Source organism: Sminthopsis crassicaudata, chromosome 1, assembly GCF_048593235.1.
Source record: "Sminthopsis crassicaudata isolate SCR6 chromosome 1, ASM4859323v1, whole genome shotgun sequence".
Taxonomy (NCBI): Eukaryota; Metazoa; Chordata; class Mammalia; order Dasyuromorphia; family Dasyuridae; genus Sminthopsis; species Sminthopsis crassicaudata.
In genome coordinates this window covers 229,636,956-229,657,861 of record NC_133617.1, presented here as the reverse complement: position 1 = coordinate 229,657,861, position 20,906 = coordinate 229,636,956, and the positions used below count along the sequence as shown (strand labels likewise).

Sequence of the window (20,906 nt, the reverse complement as noted above, 5' to 3'; positions counted from 1 at the left end):
GCTACATTAACATTGTTTTTGTAATTTTTTAAAAAAATACTCTTTTTTAAAAGATTGGGAAAAATAAAATTCTACATTCATATAGTAAATTACTATTAAAAAACCCATTGCTAAAATATTTAGACTGTGTTGTCCAGCTAGTGTATAACAGTATATGGAATTTTTGCCACAAAAGCAGTTTTCAAGTAAAATAACTGTTTTGTTTATTTTTCAGGAACTTTTTTTTGGTATATTTACACACTCCAGCAAAAATGTCCGTTTTGACCTTTCTAAACATACAGCAAAATTAGAAACTATTGTTTCCTCCCCTTTGAGCAGGTAGTTCTTGTTTAAAAAACAAAAATTTGGAATCCACCATCGAGTGATTATGGTTAGAACCATTGCAAAATGACTTACTCTATTTTTGTTTAAGCTAGTAATATTAAATAACTTTTACTATTTAACATTGTTTAACTATTGTTAAATTTACACATCATTACAGCAGTAATAGAGAAATATTCATCCTTTGTTATAATTTTATTCCCTTGTCTCTAGAAAAATCTAAAAACAGGAAAGAAAAAATAAGCAAATTATTGTTTATAACCAAGATAAATTTTAGGAGTCATTTCCCTAAAATCTGAAGGTTGTTACTTTTTATCATTTACTATGGCATCCAGGTTCTCCTATCTAAAACTATGTGCTGAATCCTAATATCTAAAATAAGAAAAATTTTAAAGTTTGTTTAGAAATTACTCTAGGGTCACCTAAAATTTTATTTGATAAGGATAAAAAGGTATTGTTCTCATCAGAATGAGGAATTTTTCAGATTGCTGAAAAAAAACATTAGATTTCATTAATAATTCCAAATAATAAACAAATTTAAAGCTTTATTGCATTTTTAAAACCAGTGAAAAATCATGTCTCAATGGTCATGCAAAACTTGATTGTTAAGATTTGCCATGCAGTCAAAAAAGATTTTATTCTTTCCCAATGATGTTTGCTGGGGGAGAAGGGAAAGAATATTTCTGCCCTTTTGCATCTAAATGTAATTGAAAATCATATTGTGTGTAAGTATGAAAATACTATATACTATGTGCTACACTTGTAAAAAGAAAATATAAATGCTTTTATTTATGTACCATAACCAATAATAGAGGTTTGGCTTAATTATGGGAAAATAAGCAGAAGCACCAGAATTTTGTTTCTATTAGTTAAAAGTCTTAAGTCCTCATTACAAAAGAAGAAATCTGACAGCATTCAGACTAATTAATGTTTATAATATTTGTCCTAATAAACCTAATATCTATCATCAGTATAATAAAGAAAAAAAAACATTTCTTGAATATCAAAATGAAGAATGTGTGGATTTTGGAAACAAAAAGAACTTGTTCTGTTCTCCTTAGTTAAAGATAAACTTCTGGTGCATATTAGCCGCTGCTAGCTTTCCATCATTTCTTTTGCATATTATTCATGCCATTTTGAATATATATTTTTGTGCAGCTTTGCAGTAAATTTGTATTTGTAAAATTGAAATTATATTTATTTAATTTTCATTAAAGGAATTCAGTATTCTAAAGAACATTGCCATCTGTTTAAAAATTGCTATACAGGTCATTAGTAAGAAGGGAATGTTTGTTTTTTTAAATTATGTGGATTTGTATTTAACAACTCAAATACTTTTTTTAAAAAAAAATCTCTATTTTATAACTTTTAGCCCCTTCATTGTGACCTGCTTGTGCAGTCACTAGGAAACAAAACAAAAGCAAAAGAATTATATTTTTAGTAATTTTGAAAGGCTAATGCTTTAAGTCCAGTGTTTGAAATTTGTGTAGTTTTATATTATCAAGTGTCAAGTGTTATTTTGTGAATATAATGGTGACTTGTACTCCAGATATTTCACTTGTTAAATATTTTCATTTAAAAAAGAAAAATCTTCATTTTATATGTGTATACACACACACTCACACACACACACACATATATTATCATTTACAAAAATGCTTGCCTTGCTTATGGCTGTGAAGTCCTTGTTTTTTGTACGTTTGTTTTCTTGTACAGTGTCCAAAAAGAAACTGAAACCTAATGTCGCATATGCATAAATACAATGAAAGGCAAACATCTTATTGTTTATTGTGAAAGCTTATTGTAAAAGCAACAAAGGAAAAAATCAGGTTCTTAATGATTATTCCGTCATAGATTCTTTTAAAATTTCAACTCCATTAAAATTCAAAATTATTAAAATTTCTTTTGGAAACAAACCACATAAGCAAACTATTGAAAGAAGAGTTTTCAATGGGGCAAACTATTGACATAAGTAGTTGATATTAGAAACAATTGGTACAACTTGGAAATACCATTAAATTTATAATCTTCAACCTTAAATTAGACAAGCAGCTTCTTAAAAATTTTGGCTTTATATTTAAAAAACAAAAAAGAGCTAATACTCAACCTATAGTTAGCAAGACACTTCATACAATTTTTGCCACTAAATCTTTATCATAAATTTTAAAATATCAGAAATCCCTACTCTTGCCAACCTGATTTTATACAATTAAACTTTTAGTTAAAGTCTTCTGAATGTTACTATCTACTGTCCTCTATATCAGAGGTGTCAGACATGCTCACTACATATAATACTCCTCAGGTGGGGACGAGGAAGGGACAATATCACAATGTTGGGGAAATATTTAACAAAATGAAGGAAAGTACAACACAACATAGATATTATGTGGTTTTCTAATTCATATGTTGACTATAGGATTCTTTTCTAAATGAGTTTGATACCACTGCTGTATACATTCCAGACTTCTCAACACTGTTATCTTACCTGAAAACCTAGGGCTTTAGGGCTTTACCCTCTGCCTTTTTTCTTTTATATGCCCTTTTCCCCCACTAGAATGTGAGCTCTTTGAGAGCAGGGATTGTGTCACTTTTCCCTCCAAATCCTCAATGCTTAGTACAGTGCATGGCACATAATATAGTAAGCGCTTAAGAAATAGAAATGCTTTTTTTTATTAATTCAGTAAAGACATTACATTAATGTTAAATCTGGTGGAATGAATTTACTTCCAAGTATAGTTTTGTACAGCTGCATTCCTTTAGCTACTTACACTGAAATCCCTCCTGCTTTCACTAGAAATCATCTTTTTCTCTGGTCTCTGAGCATTAGAAAACAAAATCATTTAATTTGAACCTTCTGGGTAGTAGGATATACTCTTTGCTGACCTTTCATCCGTTGGATTTCTATCCCTCTGTTAAGCAGGCTTAAATATTCATTTGTATTCTTGAAAAAGATTAAAATGATTTTTCTTTTGGGTATATACACCATTAAAGAAAGCAGTGGCTCCTGGACTTTTTTGACTTTACATGATGTTCAGTATATGTAAGGAAAAATCAAAAACTAATTAGAACACATGCTTAGCAAGAACAGCAACTGATGTAGAGTGTTTTGTGTTGGTCTAGTCAATTATAACATTTTGGTACTGGAAGTGTTTTCTATCTTTTTGCCTCTTTCCATTTTTAAAAGATAAATTTCTGTGCTGAAATTACTCAGATTAACAAACTACTCAGTGATGTTTCTTTTTCATGTTTTCAGATGTACTATTGGAATTGTCTGTTTTAATTTGTGAAATGTAAGGCATATTTTTCCTCTTCTAGTAGTTCCAAAGAATGGATTACATCTCCCAAGAAAAAGCAGAAAATTCAACTACAAACCATTTCACCGGAATTTAGTGAAAATTCACGGAAGAGAAAGCATAAAAATACCAATTAGATTGGTTTAAAAAGATCTTTGTATTGACTTATGTGAATATATATTAAATATTCATGTTGTTAATTGTCTAAAGATTTTCATAGAAATTGTTTTTTTGTTGATGGTAATAATAATTTTGCCTAAGTTCATGTAGTTTCAATTTCTGAAAAGTTAAGGTGTCTTGGAGTTTTGAATGTGGAGTAAAGCTTCAATCTATCCTTTATTTATGGAATATTAAAAACATTTCAATAAATGACAGTGCAAACATTATTTAAATTTCTCAATATAAAATGAATTTTTCTTTAAAATGTCTTAATCCCCCTTATTTTACAGATGAGAAAATTGACTCAGTAAGGCTAGATGACTTGTTCAAGATCACCTAAATAGTAAGTCTTAGAGCCAGAATTCAAACACATTTGCTAAATCACAGAACTTCAGAGTTGGAAAGGACCTTGAAGATCAAGTCCAATTGAAAAGAAATCCATATTTCAGTGTGTCTGAAAAGTGGTCATCCAGTCTTTACTTGAAGATCCAAATCCTCAGTATTAACTCCCAAGACAACCAATTTCATTTACTTGCAGCTCTAATTGTTTATTAGGGTTGTTCACTGAAACCAAGTCTGAACTTGTCTCTTTGCAGGTGTTATATATTGCTACTGGTTCTGGCTTCAGGGTCCAAACTAAAAAAGTGTTAAGTCCTTTAACACATGACAATCCTTCAAAATTCATGAAGATAGCTATTATGATTGTCTTATCTTCTCTAGGCTAAACATCCCTATTTCAGAAACTGATCCTTATAACATAAACTCAGGGCCTTTCTCCTTCCTTGTTTCTCTCCTCTGGACATTGTCAATCTTACTTGTGTCCTCCCAGAAGGCAGAAAGTAAGTATTAAAGTCAGAATATTAGGTTATAGAATCACAAAATTTTAAGTTGGAAAGGACCCTAATTACTCTAATCCTAGTCCCAAAAAAGGAATCCTCATTGACACATACCCAATAGCCACTCCCCAGGCAGGAACCATGTCTCACCAGCTGCCTGTCTACTTATAATAGTTAATTTGTAAGTTCAAAGACTTTTTGGAGTGCTTCTTTCCAGGAAGAGATGAAGTACTGAGGAGTAGAGGAGTCTTGGGGCAGATCTTAGCTGATAAAAGAGAGTGGATATTTTAACTACACCTCACCTATGTATAACACACCAAGTCCTAAGACTTAAAGCATCATGCAGGACCAGGGAATCACCATTTACCCTACTGCTGACAAAAACTTTATACTCCACCTTAGTGGAGTCAAATGTGGTCAAATCAGCAGGACCTTTGCTACTGTGAAGTCTGGGGCTGCCATTTGCCCTGTGGCTGTACTCAGAATCCTTTTCCTTCAAAGTTACAGACTGAAACTCTTCCGTAGCTCTCATTCTGTGCATCTCTCTCCACCTCAGATCTACTTTTGTCTTTTGCTGTATTTCTCTATTTGTATCCTCTAGAACCATTTTTTGATCCGTAACATACTTCCTTTCATCCTATGCTTTTTCTCTCTCATTGCAGTCTCAGAAATATGACCTTGTTTTCCCCATTCTCATAGAAACACTCCCCAGAACATACTAACACATCCCTCACCACTTTTTCAATACTGTATGCAACTTGTTTTTCATGTTCTCTGTAATGTTCTGTTGTCTCTCAATTATAATCCTCTGAGAGGAGGTTTCTTTTCTGTAAATCCTTTTCTCCGGGAGCAGGTTTCTTGGGAGGCTTCTGGAACCTCCAGCCAGAGCAAAGGTAGCCGTGGGAATGAATCAGACTCTGCCTCCAAGAGTGTGGGATTGTGGGTTTCTCGGAAGTCAATCCTAGTTGTGAATCTCCATGAGCAGGCTTTTCCTTTAGGCTTGTGAATCTGCCCTTGTCCAAGTGTCCCCAGTCTGCACCACAGTAGAATCTCGAATTCTCTTCTTCCAGAATCCTGGCTCTGCATCAACTCAAGCTTCCCTGAAGATCTCCTGGGAAGTCCTTCCCTTGACTCACTCCAGACTGCCCCTTCCAGACTCTTCTTCCAGAGTGCCTCTCCCCACTGAGTCTTGGCTCCTTTTGTCCTCCCAGAGAATGGGCTTGTGGGTACTCCAAAGGTGTAAACTCCTTTAAGAAGTCTAAAGGTGGTAAAGTACTTTTAAGGTTTGAACTAAAGGTGTGAACTCTGAGCTAGAGAATTGTTAAGTACCAACTTAGCACCTAGTAAGGATTCTAACAGTTCCTCAACACAGTGATCTAGGAGGAGGAATATCACTGTCTAACTCTCTTATTACTTTATCTGTCTTGTTACCTATTTCTGCTGAATTCTGATGGAAGAATTTGCCATCACTGCTGAATGCTCATCTTTTTTCCTTTTTCCAAATAGACTAAAATTCTTCCTTCCCAAATTAATCATTGTACTCCGCACTACACATCTCATTAAAGATAGTAAACTAAAAATTTGAAGCTACTGTTTTCTCTAATTCTGCACTCCAAATATTCTTAATACCAACCCCCATTCTTTGTCTCACTATCACAGGAAGAGATAGTCTTTCTCTTTGGAAATTTTTTTTTGCCCTTGAATCCCATTTTATTGTATTTCCTCCATGATATGACGTCCATTAATCATTCCCTGTCTTTATCCAGGTTTAATTCTGTTTCTTACTGCTTCTTTCCTACTGCTCAGAAACATGTCCAGATCTCTTCTTTAAGGAAATAAATGATCCTAACATCCTTTCAAGCTACTATGCTTTTTAGTATGCCCTTTCAAAGCCAAATTCTTAGTAAATTGCCTCTAGTTATTACCTACTTGCCTCCTCTTTCTCATTTCATCTTTTAGTCCCTTGCATCTAGCTTCCAACCTCATCTATTTTATTTTTTTTTTTTTGCTGGGTTTTCATGATATTCTTTTATTCCTAATTCTCCCATTTGTCCATCTGCTTTTTTATTATCTTATTTCCTGTGCATGGGTCTAAGCCAGAGCTTCCTCATGAGTCCTTTTAACTCTACTTCTTCAGTTTGATCTCACTAGCTCTGATGGCTGAAACTGTGTCTATAGAGACAGTTTAATATGTTCAATACTAGTCTTTTCTGAATGCCAGTCCCACATCACCAATTGCCTAATGGACATTTTGACCTGGTTATCTAATAAGCACTTCAAACTCAACAGGCTGAGGTGGAACTTACTACATGTCCTATACAACATCCCTCCCCACCAAAGATCTCTTCCAAACTCCCCTATGGTTCAGACTTCCAATATTTTTCCTATCAATCCTTTAGATTCATTCATGATTTTTCCCTCTTTCTCATCCCTCAGGTGGAATCAGTTAAGAAGTTTTGCTCTAACTCCATAATAGCTCACATCTGTCCCTTCTTTCCATTCACATGACTATTGTAATAGGTAATATTTTTAACTATTTTAATAGCATCCGAATTGATTTTTTTTTTATCATATCATCCCTTTTTACAGCCACTAAGTGAATATTTCTAAGCACAAGTCTGATCACATTTCTTGCTTCATAAAACTTCAGCAAATGCTTCTTATGTTTAGATTAGATTTAAACTACTTTGCCTTTATTGCCTTTCATAATCTTGATTCCAAACTTGGTTTTTCCATCTCCTCCATCAGGTACCTTGCCAAACTGGACCACCTGCTTGTATATTACATTAATTGTTTTTACAATTTTGTACAGTCTGTTTTCTATTCATGGAAACAATACTCTAGATGTGGTCAGACCAGGACAGAGCACTATAGCACTTGTCACCTCTTTATTCATGGAATGAATGCTTCTTTTAATACAGCACCAAACTGCATTATTAGAGCCCTCCCTCTACTTGCATAAGACTTCAACTGTATTCTTCTGGGCAACATCTAAAGTGATTGCTTTCAGAGCAAAAATATAAAAGTTCTCATTTCTATATACCTTCTCCTGTTTTTGTGATGTTAGGTGACATGTTTTTCAACCATATATCAACATTAATTTTGCTGTTAGTCTAATGTTACAAATGAATGGACATAACCATAAAAGGAAAGTGATTTATATTTTGTTATCCTTAATATGAATGAAACCAACAAAGAAGTTGCATCTAAGTGGAAGGAGGTTTAAAGAAGAAACAAGAAAATTGTAGTTTGGGTTTTATTCTGCATATTTACAAGAAACAATCTCATGGGATGAATACTTGGTCATTTTGTATGACATTGCTAATAACAGCTTGTGTGCTGTTAAATTGCCAAGGATGAGAAGACATTTGCATAATTTGACAAAACCAAACAAAAAGCTTGTAATGAAATATGCTGATATTAAAAATGGAATGAAAGACATAGTATAAGAATAAGAAATGAGAGTGGCTAAAGTTTTATAAAGAAGCCACATCTATGTATTATCAATGTATTTATCAAGAGGACAATTGGAAGACATTGAACATGACAAACACCAAATGATGCTACAGGAAATGAAATTGTTTATAATTTAATAGACAGGAAATAGCTTGGTATTTATATAAAGGCCATTTCTTAATTTGCTCTTCGTGTCTCTTCAGACCACCAATTCTTTAGAGATTTTCAAAATCAATAAACTAGGAAAAATTAGTGAAAAAAGATGCGCCATCATGATATTTAAATGTGCTGTCCATGTGAAGCATGGAAAATTGATAAAAGAACAACTATCTGCATACTATATTTTTATAAGAAAGTTTAACCACAATAAATTATTTTTACAGATATGTGATATCCTTGCCATTTGGAGAAATATGCCAGCTAAAAGCAATGCTAACTTAAAATGTATATTTATTTTTAAGGGTGGTAGATCATGAATAACAAATATCAAAACAGCAAGAAGGGGGCAGCTAGATGGCACAGTAGATAGAGCACCAGCCCTGAAGTCAGGAGAACCTGAGTTCAAATCTGGCCTCAGATACTAGCTGTGTGACCCTGAGCAAGTCAACCCCAATTGCCCCAGCTCTTCCCCCCCAAAAAAAAAAAAAAAAAACAACCAGCAAGAAGCAGCAGAATAAAGATAATTTTACAGAAAAGTTATTGAGACCCAACTAAAGCAAAACCAACCACCCAATGATATTTAAAGGCTATAAAACTGGAAGGACAACAGATTAAAGATGGAAACAATCCAATAAAAACAATCTCCAATGGAAATAAAAATTCAGTAATTTTCTCCATTCATAGTAGAACCAACACATTTGAACTTTTAACATTATGGTATTGTACAATGTAAAAGTGGAAATGGTAATAAAGAAAACAAAGCTGTGACAGCTGGATTTAATTAACCAAGTATGTCAAGAAAAGTGCCATAACGGAGAAGAAATTATATTGAGGGAATTCAGGATTGATTATTAAGCTATCTAACAGGGAAGATTATTAAAATATTAGGGAGGAAATCTTGGACTTAATTCTTACCAAAAAAAAACCTGAGAAATTATATCACTGAAAACATAACTACTTGTTATTTAATCTGCACAAAATATTCATTAGAATTCTCTACATTCATTGAAGGAATGCCTTGAAAGTTTGAGAGGGAAAGAGGCTGGTATTTGCAGATAGTATGATATCCATTGCAAACTACATATTTATAGTCTTCCATGTGATGAAATGGGGAAGAGAATTCAAGATCCTATTGTATTTATTGTTTGCTGGTAGTAAAAATATTTAACTTGGTATATCAAAAGACTTATCTTTGTGGATTTCTTCCAATAAAGCATCTCCTATAAACATTATTATTATAAAAGATTCCATGAAAAATTTAATTCTCAATCATTAAATAATAAAGTAAGGAAATGTGTGCTTGTAAAATGTGTTTGCAATTATAAAATACAAGATATCCAACAAATTTTTTAAAAAGGGGAGGGGAGTCTGTATAGGTGATGAGGTCCTTCAAGTGCTCCTATTTCTAGGTAACATACTGAATGTAAGGGAAAGGGAATTGGAGAAGCATTTATGTAGCACCTATTATGTGCCAGGCACTGTTTGGCCCTGTTTCATAGTTAGAAACTGAGAGAAAAGTTAAATTATTTGCCCAGGGTCACAGCAATGTTTCACAAACTAGTGGCTCATGCCAAATTTGAACAATTAGCTGACTAGTTCTGAAGAGAAAAGGGAAAGCATGCCAGAATACTTTTGGGACCATGAATAGTGCTTTTAATGGTTCTAAGTTTTTCCTTGAAATGGAGGCCTCTCTTTATAACTTTAGTATGTTTTTTTCTGATAGAGTATGATTTCAAATCATTTAATATATTACAGTCTTCAAAAAATAACAAAGATAACCCAAAAAATAGTGGAAAAGTGCATGGTCGATAAATGGAATCTAATATTTATGAAGAATTACGTAAAAGAAACAACATAAAAGATGTCATTAGAAAGATGTGCAACAGGTAACAGAAGTGATCTGGTCATGTAGCAAGAATGTATCAGTAGGCAGCCCACATATTCTCTTGATAGCCATGCAATGGTTATCCTTTTGTGCCTTTCTTAATATCTCCAGTGCTTAACAGTGCCTTGCACATAGTAAGGACTTTATAAATGCTTGTTAATTGTCTGCCTGACTGATAGAAAGGCCACTAGGATATTGAGTGGATTAATTTTTATAAAAGAACTTGAATATTTGTCACATAAGTTTTGCATGAATGGATTTATTGTAATTTGCATTGTTTACATCATGGGTTCAAAGTGTTGATCCTATAAAATGGGATATGGATAATGAAATAGAACAGACTTTTTAAAAATTTTCTACCATGTTATAAGCAACATAAAGCTATCACCACAAAGGAACCACAAAAAACAAACAAACAAAACACCTAGAGACATTTAGAAAACATTTGATCTCCTTGCCAAGAGTAGAAAGATAACAGTTAAAGAAAATACTGATGTATTAATTTAAATTTATTTACAAAATTGTAGAAGAAAATAAACATAACCAATTTAGCCTCATGAAATTGAAAAGATATGGAGGGGAAAATGAATCTACATTTATCTTGTTTATGATGTTCTTCTGACTTCACTTAGTATCAGTTCCATGTAAGTCTCTTCTACCTGTTATTTCTTATAGAACAATAATATTCTATAATATTATATAACATAACTTATTCAGCCATTCTCCAATTGATAGACAACTTTTTTTTAAAAAAATAGATGTAAATAGCCATCTATTAAAGTGAAGTTAACTTTCTTTGATTGTTATCATAAAGTAAAACAATAGGTAACAAATAATGTAATGTTGTGAAACATTTTTCATGTTATTTCATTTTGCTTCTCCCAACAGTCTTGTGGGAAAATGCTATTGTCTGTAAGAGATGAACCATCTAAGAGATTGTGACTTGTTCAGGATTACATAAATAGTATTTAAGACAAAATTCAAACTCAGTGGTTCTTGACTCTAAAAGCAGAGTTCTGTTCTCTTTACTAACTACAAAGTTGTATTGAGATAAAGAGATGTGTATTCCCCAAAGGTATATGAAAAACATTTTTATTTCACTAAATATTTCCTGGTTATGTTTTAAAAAAACAACACAACAAACCTTACCATTCAATTTTAAAATTTTAAAATAGTTCCCTATTCTCCCTCTCTTGTCCAATCCTTCCTCACTCCTTGAGTCCCAACAAGCAACACGATATTGCTTAAACATATGAAGTCATGCAAAATATTTCCATACATCAAAGGTATTTGTCATTGCTGATCATTATGCTGTATTGTTTTATTGTGTGCAAATTTCTGAAATCTGTCTCATCATCATTTCTTACAGCACAATATTATTGCATTACGTCCACATACTACAACTTGTTCAGCCATTTCCCAATTGATAGGCATTCTCTCAATTTCTAATTCTTTTCCACCACAAAAAATATACTATAAATATTTTGCTATATGTAGATTCTTTTCTCTTTGTTTATGATCTCTTTGGGATACAGACCTAATAGTGATATTGCTGGATCAGAAATTTGATTTCCTTTTGAGCATAATTCCAAATTTTTCTCCAGAATGGTTGGATTAATTCACAATTCCACCAATAATGCATTAGTATTCCAATTTTTCCACATCTTCAAGTTTATCATTTTTTTTCTATCATATTAGCCAGTCTGAGAGGTGTGGAGTGGTACCTCAGAGTTGAAATTGTGTCATTATTAAACTTAGACTGATCTGCTGGCATCACTTCAAAATTCATAAAGGAAAAATTGACTAAAATTACTAAAAGACAGCAACAATTAAGGGATATAAATGTTTTATAGCTGGATAAGTTGGATAATGATACAAAGGAAAATAAAGTAGATAATTATAAAGGTTAGACTATAAAATTTTTTCTATATGAACATATTTATTTTTCAGCCTCAGATAAAGAGCCTTTATTATTGTGCTAGAGCATGAAGAAATCAGATGTTTAAAAGGTAAAACTATGAAACACAAACTTTATAGACCACAACCCAATTAAAATGGTAATAAAGGGAATTAAGACAAAAGATAACTGACATAAATAAACATTAAATAATACTACCTGGAGCAAATCATGGGAATAATAACCATTTAAAACAACATGATAATCAAATAGTATACTAAAATTTGGGGAAAGATACCTAAAACTGTCCTTGTAGGGAGAAAATAGTACATATTAATAAAATGCTTATCAATAGAGTTTACAGTTTTTAAAAACCTAAAAAGTACTAACAGAACAAAGGAAGAAACTTTGAAAATTGGAGAAAAAATAGATACAATTGAAACACCATAAAATGATCAACAAAACTAATAATTTTTTAAACCTTTAAAAACCAATGTGCAAAATCAAATTACTACCAAATTAAAAATTCACAATAAACAAAAAGAATTTTAAAACTTTTTAATATAATTACATGCCATAAAAACTTGAAAATTTAAAGAAAATAGTTTATATTAATTGAGGCAGGATGATTAATTGAGGTTCAGTATCTACCTGAATAGAGGGAATGGGGACACAGTTCAAGTGCAAAACCCAGAAGCATTTAGTGAGTGAGCATAACATAAACAGGGGAGAGCAGTAGACCTACTTTGGGCTGCTTCAAAGATTGGGTTTTAGGAAATGGTTTATATTGTTTTATAACAAAGACAGGAGAATAAGAGTTCACAATATCAGGAACCAGGATGCTTGTCCCTGCTCTATTTAGGGCATGGACAAGTCAGTTTGAGCCAGCTCTGTGTTGCTGGTACAGCAGAGATGTTCTGGGTTTATCCAGTGAATATATCAAGCATCACTGGTACATCAAACTCAAATAACATTTTTTCTGGTTCCTTATTTGTTAGGATCACAAGGTGCTAACTCAGGTTGTCTAAACAATTCTCTAACTCAGAATTCACACCTTTAATTCAAACCTTTAAAAGGAGTTTGCACCTTTAGACTTCTGAAAAGGAGTTTACACATTTAAAGGAGTTTACACCTATAAAAGGAGAAAGTTCATTGGCTGTAGGAGTTCTCACAAGTCCATTCTCTTCGAGGATAAAAGAAGACAATATTGAATCTGAAGAACAGTCTAGACCAGAACATTGAGTTGGGATGCCAGTCTGGATTGACAAAGAGAAGACCTCCCGTGGATTGGCAAGTCTAGCAATCCCACGCTTTTGGAGGGGAAGGTTCCAGAAGCCTCCCAAGAAAGAAAAGAAACCTCCTCCCAGAGAAGGATTATAATTGAGAGACAATCAGAACTTTACATTTTGGCACCCAATGTGGGGCAAGGACTTATTCTGAGCCCTTCAGAAGAGCTAGCCCGGATCTTGACACTTATTGACTGATTCTGATTTCCACATTATTTTGGACTCTCTTGGAAAATAAGGAAGCTCAAATAAAGCAAGGTGATTTCCACATTCCCTCCTTTTGGTCAGGATGGTCCAAAGACCAAGGAAGCAAAACTTGCTGGAACATGATTTTGTTTACTTGTGGGACGTACAAATCAAGCACAAGGAAGCATTTGACTATAACATAGACTGAAATAATGGTGGGAACAGCAAGGAGGCCAAAGATAATAAAGTGGAAGAAAGAGCCTTTTCCTCTGAGGAGCCAACTAAAGATGTTTAAGGGAAATTATCAAGTAAACACTTGGAGGGGACTGCTTCAGTGGGTATGGGACACACATTCAGCAGAAAAAAACTTGAAGTCCCAGCAGTAGGAAAACAAGGATATGGTCAAATTAGACCTGAATGTTAAGACTTGGAAGGCCTAGCCACACTCTGGGAAGTAACTATTCCACATCCATTCTCTGGGAGGATAAAAGAAGCAACATTGAGCAAGGGAGAAAGTCTGGAGACAACAGAACATTACAGGGCATCATCTCAATTTCCAGTTCCTTGGCATTACAAAAAGAGCTGCTACAAACTATTGTGTTTTGGGGGTTTTTTTTGCACATGTGCATTCTTTTCCCTCTTTTCAACCTAAGTTTTGACAAGCATTTAGGTATCTCCTCACTGGTGAGGGTACCTCATAAAGTGAGGAGGTGAGGACTTTGGTGTTGAGGGACTGGGGGGTTAGAATATTAGATCTTAAATACCATTGTTGAAGTACAGTTGAGGATGATGTCAAGTTTAAGTCCTTTTTCCAATTCTAGCTCATACACTGTTCTAGGAAATATTTATAGCATCCCATAATGTGATTTTGTTTTGGTAAGCAATAGTGTTGGATACAGTCACAAATGGAAGCTTGTATCAGAGCTCCCAGGGAAGGGAGCTCTTTCAAAATTTTCATCATCTGCATGAAATGGGAATTTTTGTGAAAGGAGAAGGGAAGTTACACAGAAGAACACTACCTGTTAGAATACTTGGAACACTGTTTCAGACCCTCTTTGAAAAGGGGAGTTAGAGGACAAGCATTTTGCCAGTGGAAGTTTCCTTAAGAATAAATTAGGTGAAAGTTCATCCTTGTATTTAATGATATATGAAAGAGTATTTTGAAAGAGGATTGGCTTTAAGTTGTGATCTAATGTAGGAATTTTAGAAAGAGTCTTTTGATGATCCTATAAATAACTGAATCAAGTTTTGACAATTTGGTTGAGGAGACCAGTGAGTGAGACCTATCAAGTGGGTTGTTCATACTAAGATGTAAACTTATGACTATTATAATCTTTTTCCATCTCAAATAATTGGACAGTACTATATTTTAAAGTGAATGAACTCTTCTCTGGACATTTTTGCAGTCTTTACTGTAATTTACTCAGAAAGATCAGGGCTTCTGGGAAAAAATACTTCAACCAATGAACTTGCTCCTCTTAAACATTAAGCTACTCCCCAGAAGTTCAGAGGGGTAAAACTCCCTTCAAAGGCCGGAACTAGAGAATTGTTAAGTACCGACTTAGCACTTAGTAAGAACCTAATATCTCATTATCTCATTAGCACTTAGTAAGAACCTAACAAGCAACCAAGAACAACCTGATTAGGAGAATCATAATAATGGCTGGTAGACAGAGATTCCTAGGAAGTAACAAGAGACCAACTTAATAAAGAAATCATGGGAGCTCCATGAATTCCCATCAAAAGATACAAGAAAGCAGTAATGAAAATGCAATAGCAAAATAAGTTAAAATATTAAGTATTATTCAGCCTGAGTTTTGGAACTGATGATATATTAAACGTCATTATCTTTGTCTCTTGGAATTAGCTTTTTACACCTGCAGTCAGCAGTTGCCGGCCTTTCCAGATGACTTCATGAAAGGTCATCTGTGGGCTTGGTCATCCAGATAAGGAGCAGGAGCTTTCTTCAGATGGGAAACATGTATCCATGAGTCAATTCCTTGTACTTTGGCAGCCTTGGGGGTAGCCTGCAGCACCTGGTAAAGTCCTTTCCACCAGAGCTTGAGAGAATGCTTCCTCAGATGTCACTTCCAAAAGACTTGGCCAACTGGCTAGTGTGTAAGGATGCCACAGGCGGCCTAATAAACCTCTTTTGAGAGAAAAGAAGCTGGATTTAGTAGTTCTGTTGTGTCAGTGGTGACATTTGGCTCGCTGAAAAGACCAGCTTCTAAATTAGCAAGGTGACTTGCTGAAAGATGCTGAATGTGGTAACTTTGAGTAAAGCCTCTACTACATTGGGAATAAATACAATCAAAGGGAAATCCAATACCGTTATCAGCATCAGACTTGACCAAATCAGCCATTGCTTTGACTGCAAGGGGGTGAAAATTTTCCCCATCTTTCTGACCCCACTTGTATTCATTCTCTCCTTTGTAACAAAAAGGAAGAAGAGAAGCAAGTAGTTGCCTTGCCTGAGGGTGAGAAGGCAGGACAGGGCCAATCTGAGTTTTGTATGGGGCTAGCAATGGCAGAAAACCCAGGGATCCAGGAGTGTTAGTAGTCAACAAGACTAAGGAATGCACACAATAGGCATTTTGTGGTGGGGAGGGGAGAAGTAGACAATAGCCTTGAGTCTTTCAGAATCGAGACATATCATACATTGGGAGTAACAATATGTCCAAAGAACTTAACATAGGGGAAAGCAAAATGGACATTAATATCAAGAGGCTCTTGTGAATTCAGGCAAGTTCAGGATATGAAGGATGTCAGCTACACAGATTTTATGCACAGCACAACATATCATCTACATGTTGGAGAAGGGTGGGTCCAGAAAAGGTTAAATCTGCAAGGTCATGATGATGAACTTGGGAGAAGTAAGGTGGGCACTCTATAGCCTCAAGGTCAGCAGACCAAGATAATGCCTCCCTTTCCAGGTGAAAACAAAAAGGAAGTGATTAGAGGGGTGGATCTTAATTGAGAAAAAAGCACTGCAGAGATCTATGCAGAAGAGAAATTGGGGAGCCAGAAAAAGATTAAGGAGGGTGTGGGAGCTGGGAATGTGAGTGAGTATGAACTATAGGAGAGGGGAAAACTCCCTTATTTTTGTTTGATTCTAGGCTTAAGATTACACAGCTAATTACTGCAAGAGGAACAAAATTCAAATTTCCCTACATTTTCCCAGTATTTTTCTCCCAACACCTTTATTTGGCAACCTGATCTGAGAGGAGAGAGGTTAACATGATCAGAAGGAGAGGTTTTCTGAGCTGAAGGAGTCACCAGAAATCTTTGATTTAAACAGTCTTTTCCTTTTTCGTGGTCAACAGTGGCATAATTTGACCATAAATACAAGTTAAAATTGTTTATACTTGCATTTCATTAAAATAACTCAGAGATATTCCAGTATCTGTTATTTAATAGATTTAATATTGTATTTACAGAACTTCTTATTCTTAGAAATTTGCTATAAAAGGAAGGGGGGATGGTCTAGCAGAATGGTGACCACAATCAGGGAGAAGGTGATCTTTTCTTCAGTTTGGCTGACCATTTCTCTTGTGCAATTTTCCAGATTTTTTTTATTGACGTTTTCACACACTATCTGGAACTTGTGGTCTCAGTCATCTGCCTCAAGAATCTATTTATTAAAAATGGTCAACTCAGGAAGCTTAGTTTCTAGACTTTGGGTCACTTAGTTTCACCTTCAGATGATTTTGCTTATTTTTATTAAAAATAGTCTGTAAGGGATAGCTAAATGGTGCAGTAGATAGAGCACCAGCCTTGAATTCAGGAGGACCCCAGTTCAAATCTGGTCTCAGACACTTAACACTTGTGTGACCCTGGGCAAGTCACTTAACCCCAATTGCCTCAGAAAAGGGGGGAAAAAGTCTGTAGCACTTGTAGATTCCTCCTAATGAGTCACTTCCTGAGAATTTTACCAGATCTTCACTCAACAATGTGTAGGCTCAACTGAAAAGAGAAATTAGTCTGGGATTGGAATTGGAGCAGAAAATTTACCACACTATTCCTCTGGAGAGGATGAAACTCAAGGAATTCCATTTGGCTCCAAGTTTGTCTCCACCAGGCTGGTGGATAATGATCCCAAACTTTCAGTACAATCCTTTTCTGATACCAGAATGATTACTTGAGGGTCAGAGTTGATCTGAACAGAGAAAACAGAGGCACAACTCAAGTGCAGAACCCAAAAGTGTTTATTGAGTAAGTACAGTACATGTGCAGAGAAGCAGTAGACATAGTCTCGGCTGCTCCAAAGCTTGGGCTTTAGAGAGTACTTTACATGGCTTTGCAACAAATGCCAGAAAATAATAGCAGGAGTGCAGAGTACCCAGAACTAGGATGTTTTTGTGAACTCTGTAGCCAATATGAACAGTTTAATCTGGCTCTATGTTTGCTGGAACAGCAGAGATGCTCTGGGTTCACCCAGTGAACACAAAGGATCACTGGTATGTCAAATTCAAGTAACACTCATTGGTTTCCTTATTGTCTGATTCCGATTCCCAGGTTATTTTGGTCTCCTGGATAATAATGGAACACAAGCAAATCAAGGTGATGTGTAAACTCACTTATTCCATTTCTATGCCTATAACAATTTCTACAAAGTAGGGAAAAAAACTAATTGATAAAACAGAAATCATAAAAGAACAAGTCTAAGAAAGAGAAATTATAGACAAGCTACTAATGAAGAAATCCTAGTCTACATGAATTTTCAAGTGAATTCTATAATTTGTAATTATTACTAGTACTAAAAAAAATCAATCATAATAATTGAGAAGTCATTTTACGAAAACCCCTATTCAATACCATAAATATGGTTTGAAAACAGACCTAGGGATTAATAAATCAAAGAATGAAAATTATTCTTATTAGTGATTATTGTTATGAAATAAAAAAAATAAAATCTTAGCAAAAACCCAAAAGACTACTGTAATATATTTGAAAACTTTGCACTACGTCCAGATCAGATTAATGCCAAAGATACAGGGACTTCTTAAAAATTAGAAAACTATTAAGACAGTCATAAGCTACAGTAGAAATCCTTATATAGATACAGAAAAAGCTGAAGTCAAAGAATATAAACAGAAAATTTTAAAATGAAGAAATTAATAAAACCATTTCTAGTCATAAAAATGCTCTAAATCACTCAATTAGAAAAATGCAAATTAAGACAACTCTGAAGTACTACTATATACCTCTTAGATTGTCTAAAATTACAGGAAAAAATAATGATAAATGTTGGAGGGGAATGTGGAAAAACTGGGACACTAATACGTTGCTGGTAGAGTTGTGAACTGATCCAACCATTCTGGAGAGCAATTTGGAACTATGCCCAAAAGGATGTAAAACTGTGCATACTCTTCGATCTAGCAGTTGCTCTATTGGGCTTGTATCCCAGGAGGTAGTTAAAATAAAAAAAAATAGGGAAAAGGACCCACATGTGCAAAAATGTGACAGCACTTTTGTAGTGACAAGGAACTGGAAACTTGAGTGGATGCCCATCAGTTGGAGAATGGCTAAATAAGTTATATGAATGTTATGGAATATTATCGTTCTATAAGAAACAATGAGCAGGGTGATTTTTGAGAGGCCTAGAGAGACTTACATGAACTGATACTAAGTGAAGTGAGTACAACCAGGAGATCATTGTACATGGCAACAGCAAGATTGTACAATGATCAATTTTGATGGACATGGCTCTTTTCAATTGAGGTGATTCAGGCCAGTTCTAATGGTCTTGTGATGAAGAGAGCCGTCTGCTCCTAGAGAGAGACTTGAGGGGACTGAGTATGGATCACAATAGTAATTGTATCTTTTTGTTGTTTGCTTAATTTTTTTCTTCCTTTCTCATTTTTCCCTTTTTGAGCTGATTTTTCTTGTGCCAGCATGATAATTGTGGAAATTATGTATAGGAATATTGCATATGTATAACATGTATTGGATTACTTACTGTCTAGGGAAGGGAAGTGGAGGGAAGAGAGGGGGAAAAACACAGGGATACAGGATTTTGCAAAGGTGAATGTTGAAAACTATCTTTGCTTGTATTTTGAAATTAAAAACTTATTAAAATTATAAAAAGGAGAAAAAAGAAAATTCTGATGTAATATATTGAAGGCAACATGATACAAGACAAAGAGAAATTAATCTAAAATCATTAGAGGCTACATGACATTGGACATTAGAGATATTAGCTATATGACCATGGAAAAGTTAATTTCTTTAAGCCTCAGTTTCCACATTTATGAGATGGATATAATATTAGTAGAGTTTGTCTCATGGAATTACTGTCAAGAGCATGAATAACCTATACAAATGTTAAGAAAAAAAGAAAAAGCATTTGCCAAAATGCAGCACTCATGTTAAAAATTATAAAAATTATTGGTCTTTTTAGATGATTAAAAAACACAGATCTAAAATGAAAGCCACATGATTTTTAAGGAAAATATTGGAAGTTTTCCCAGTAACTAGAAGAAATGCTGTTCCTCACAATGAGTATATTTTGAAATACAAAACAAGGAAAAAAGATATAAAGATTGGAAAAAAAAGTGACAAAATAGACTTATTTGTAGATTTGATTTACTTAGAAAACTCCAAAGAAGAAATTAATTAAGCTGATTAATGGCTTCAGTGTAGTAACTGATTAATCAACCCACAAAATTATGAGTTCAGAAAAATTATAAAATTGATAAAAATCCTGGGAGTTAATTTACCAAGATACTTAGGTAAATACAATTTTAAGAAAGAAAGAAAAACTAGAAGAAAGAATTGTACTCTAATATAGAAAAAAATTTATACATACTTGGGGTGATATATTTATTGGTCAATTAGGTAGTAGTCACTATACATTAGTATATTATAATGGAGGGCTGCGCTTTTCAGATTACTAAGAGCTTTTAGGTTTAGGTTAGCATTTTGCGCTATGTACTACAGTAAGTTCTATATCTGTCTATGTCTGCCTATCTATTTTTATGTAAATCTCAAATTTTAAACAATAAATTATTTTAAAAAAACAAAGAACAAGAGGTACTTTTCACAAATAAGTCAAATTTAGGAAATTATTAAATGAGATAGCAGAGATCATAAGAGATAAAATAAACCATTTAAATTAAAAATCTTTTGTACTAGTAAAATTTTTGGAGTTGAAATAGGGGAGGAAATAAAATTGTCTCATTAAAGTTTCTCATTTAGAGGTGTCTATAGAGAATTGATACGTACATAAAGGCCATTTTATTTGACCTACATTGTTGTAATAGCCTTTTAAATCATCATCCTGCTTCAAATCTCTTCCACTCTTCAGTTGATCCTCCATTCACCTGTCAAGGGAATTTACAAATTTTTTTTTTTTATTTCATTTCATTTTACAAACATTTATCTCTCACATCTTCTCATCCCTCACCTCTGCTCTACCGCTGTTCAGTG

General features: G+C 34.0%; 1 protein-coding gene across 6 annotated transcripts in view; it reads left to right on the top strand.

Annotated features, from left to right (window-relative positions):
* Nucleotides 1–20,906, top strand: part of SMCHD1 (structural maintenance of chromosomes flexible hinge domain containing 1) — a 244,010-nt gene that overhangs the window by 162,518 nt on the left and 60,586 nt on the right. Inside the window, exon 48 of one of the 6 annotated variants that reach the window (XM_074275994.1) lies at nt 3,637–3,825. The exons of the other annotated variants lie outside the window; for them this stretch is intronic. Coding sequence (XP_074132095.1) covers nt 3,637–3,751 — 115 coding nt within the window. The 3' untranslated portion in view covers nt 3,752–3,825. Of the gene's footprint in view, nt 1–3,636; nt 3,826–20,906 lie in introns of those variants that run through there. 6 annotated transcript variants of the gene reach the window in all.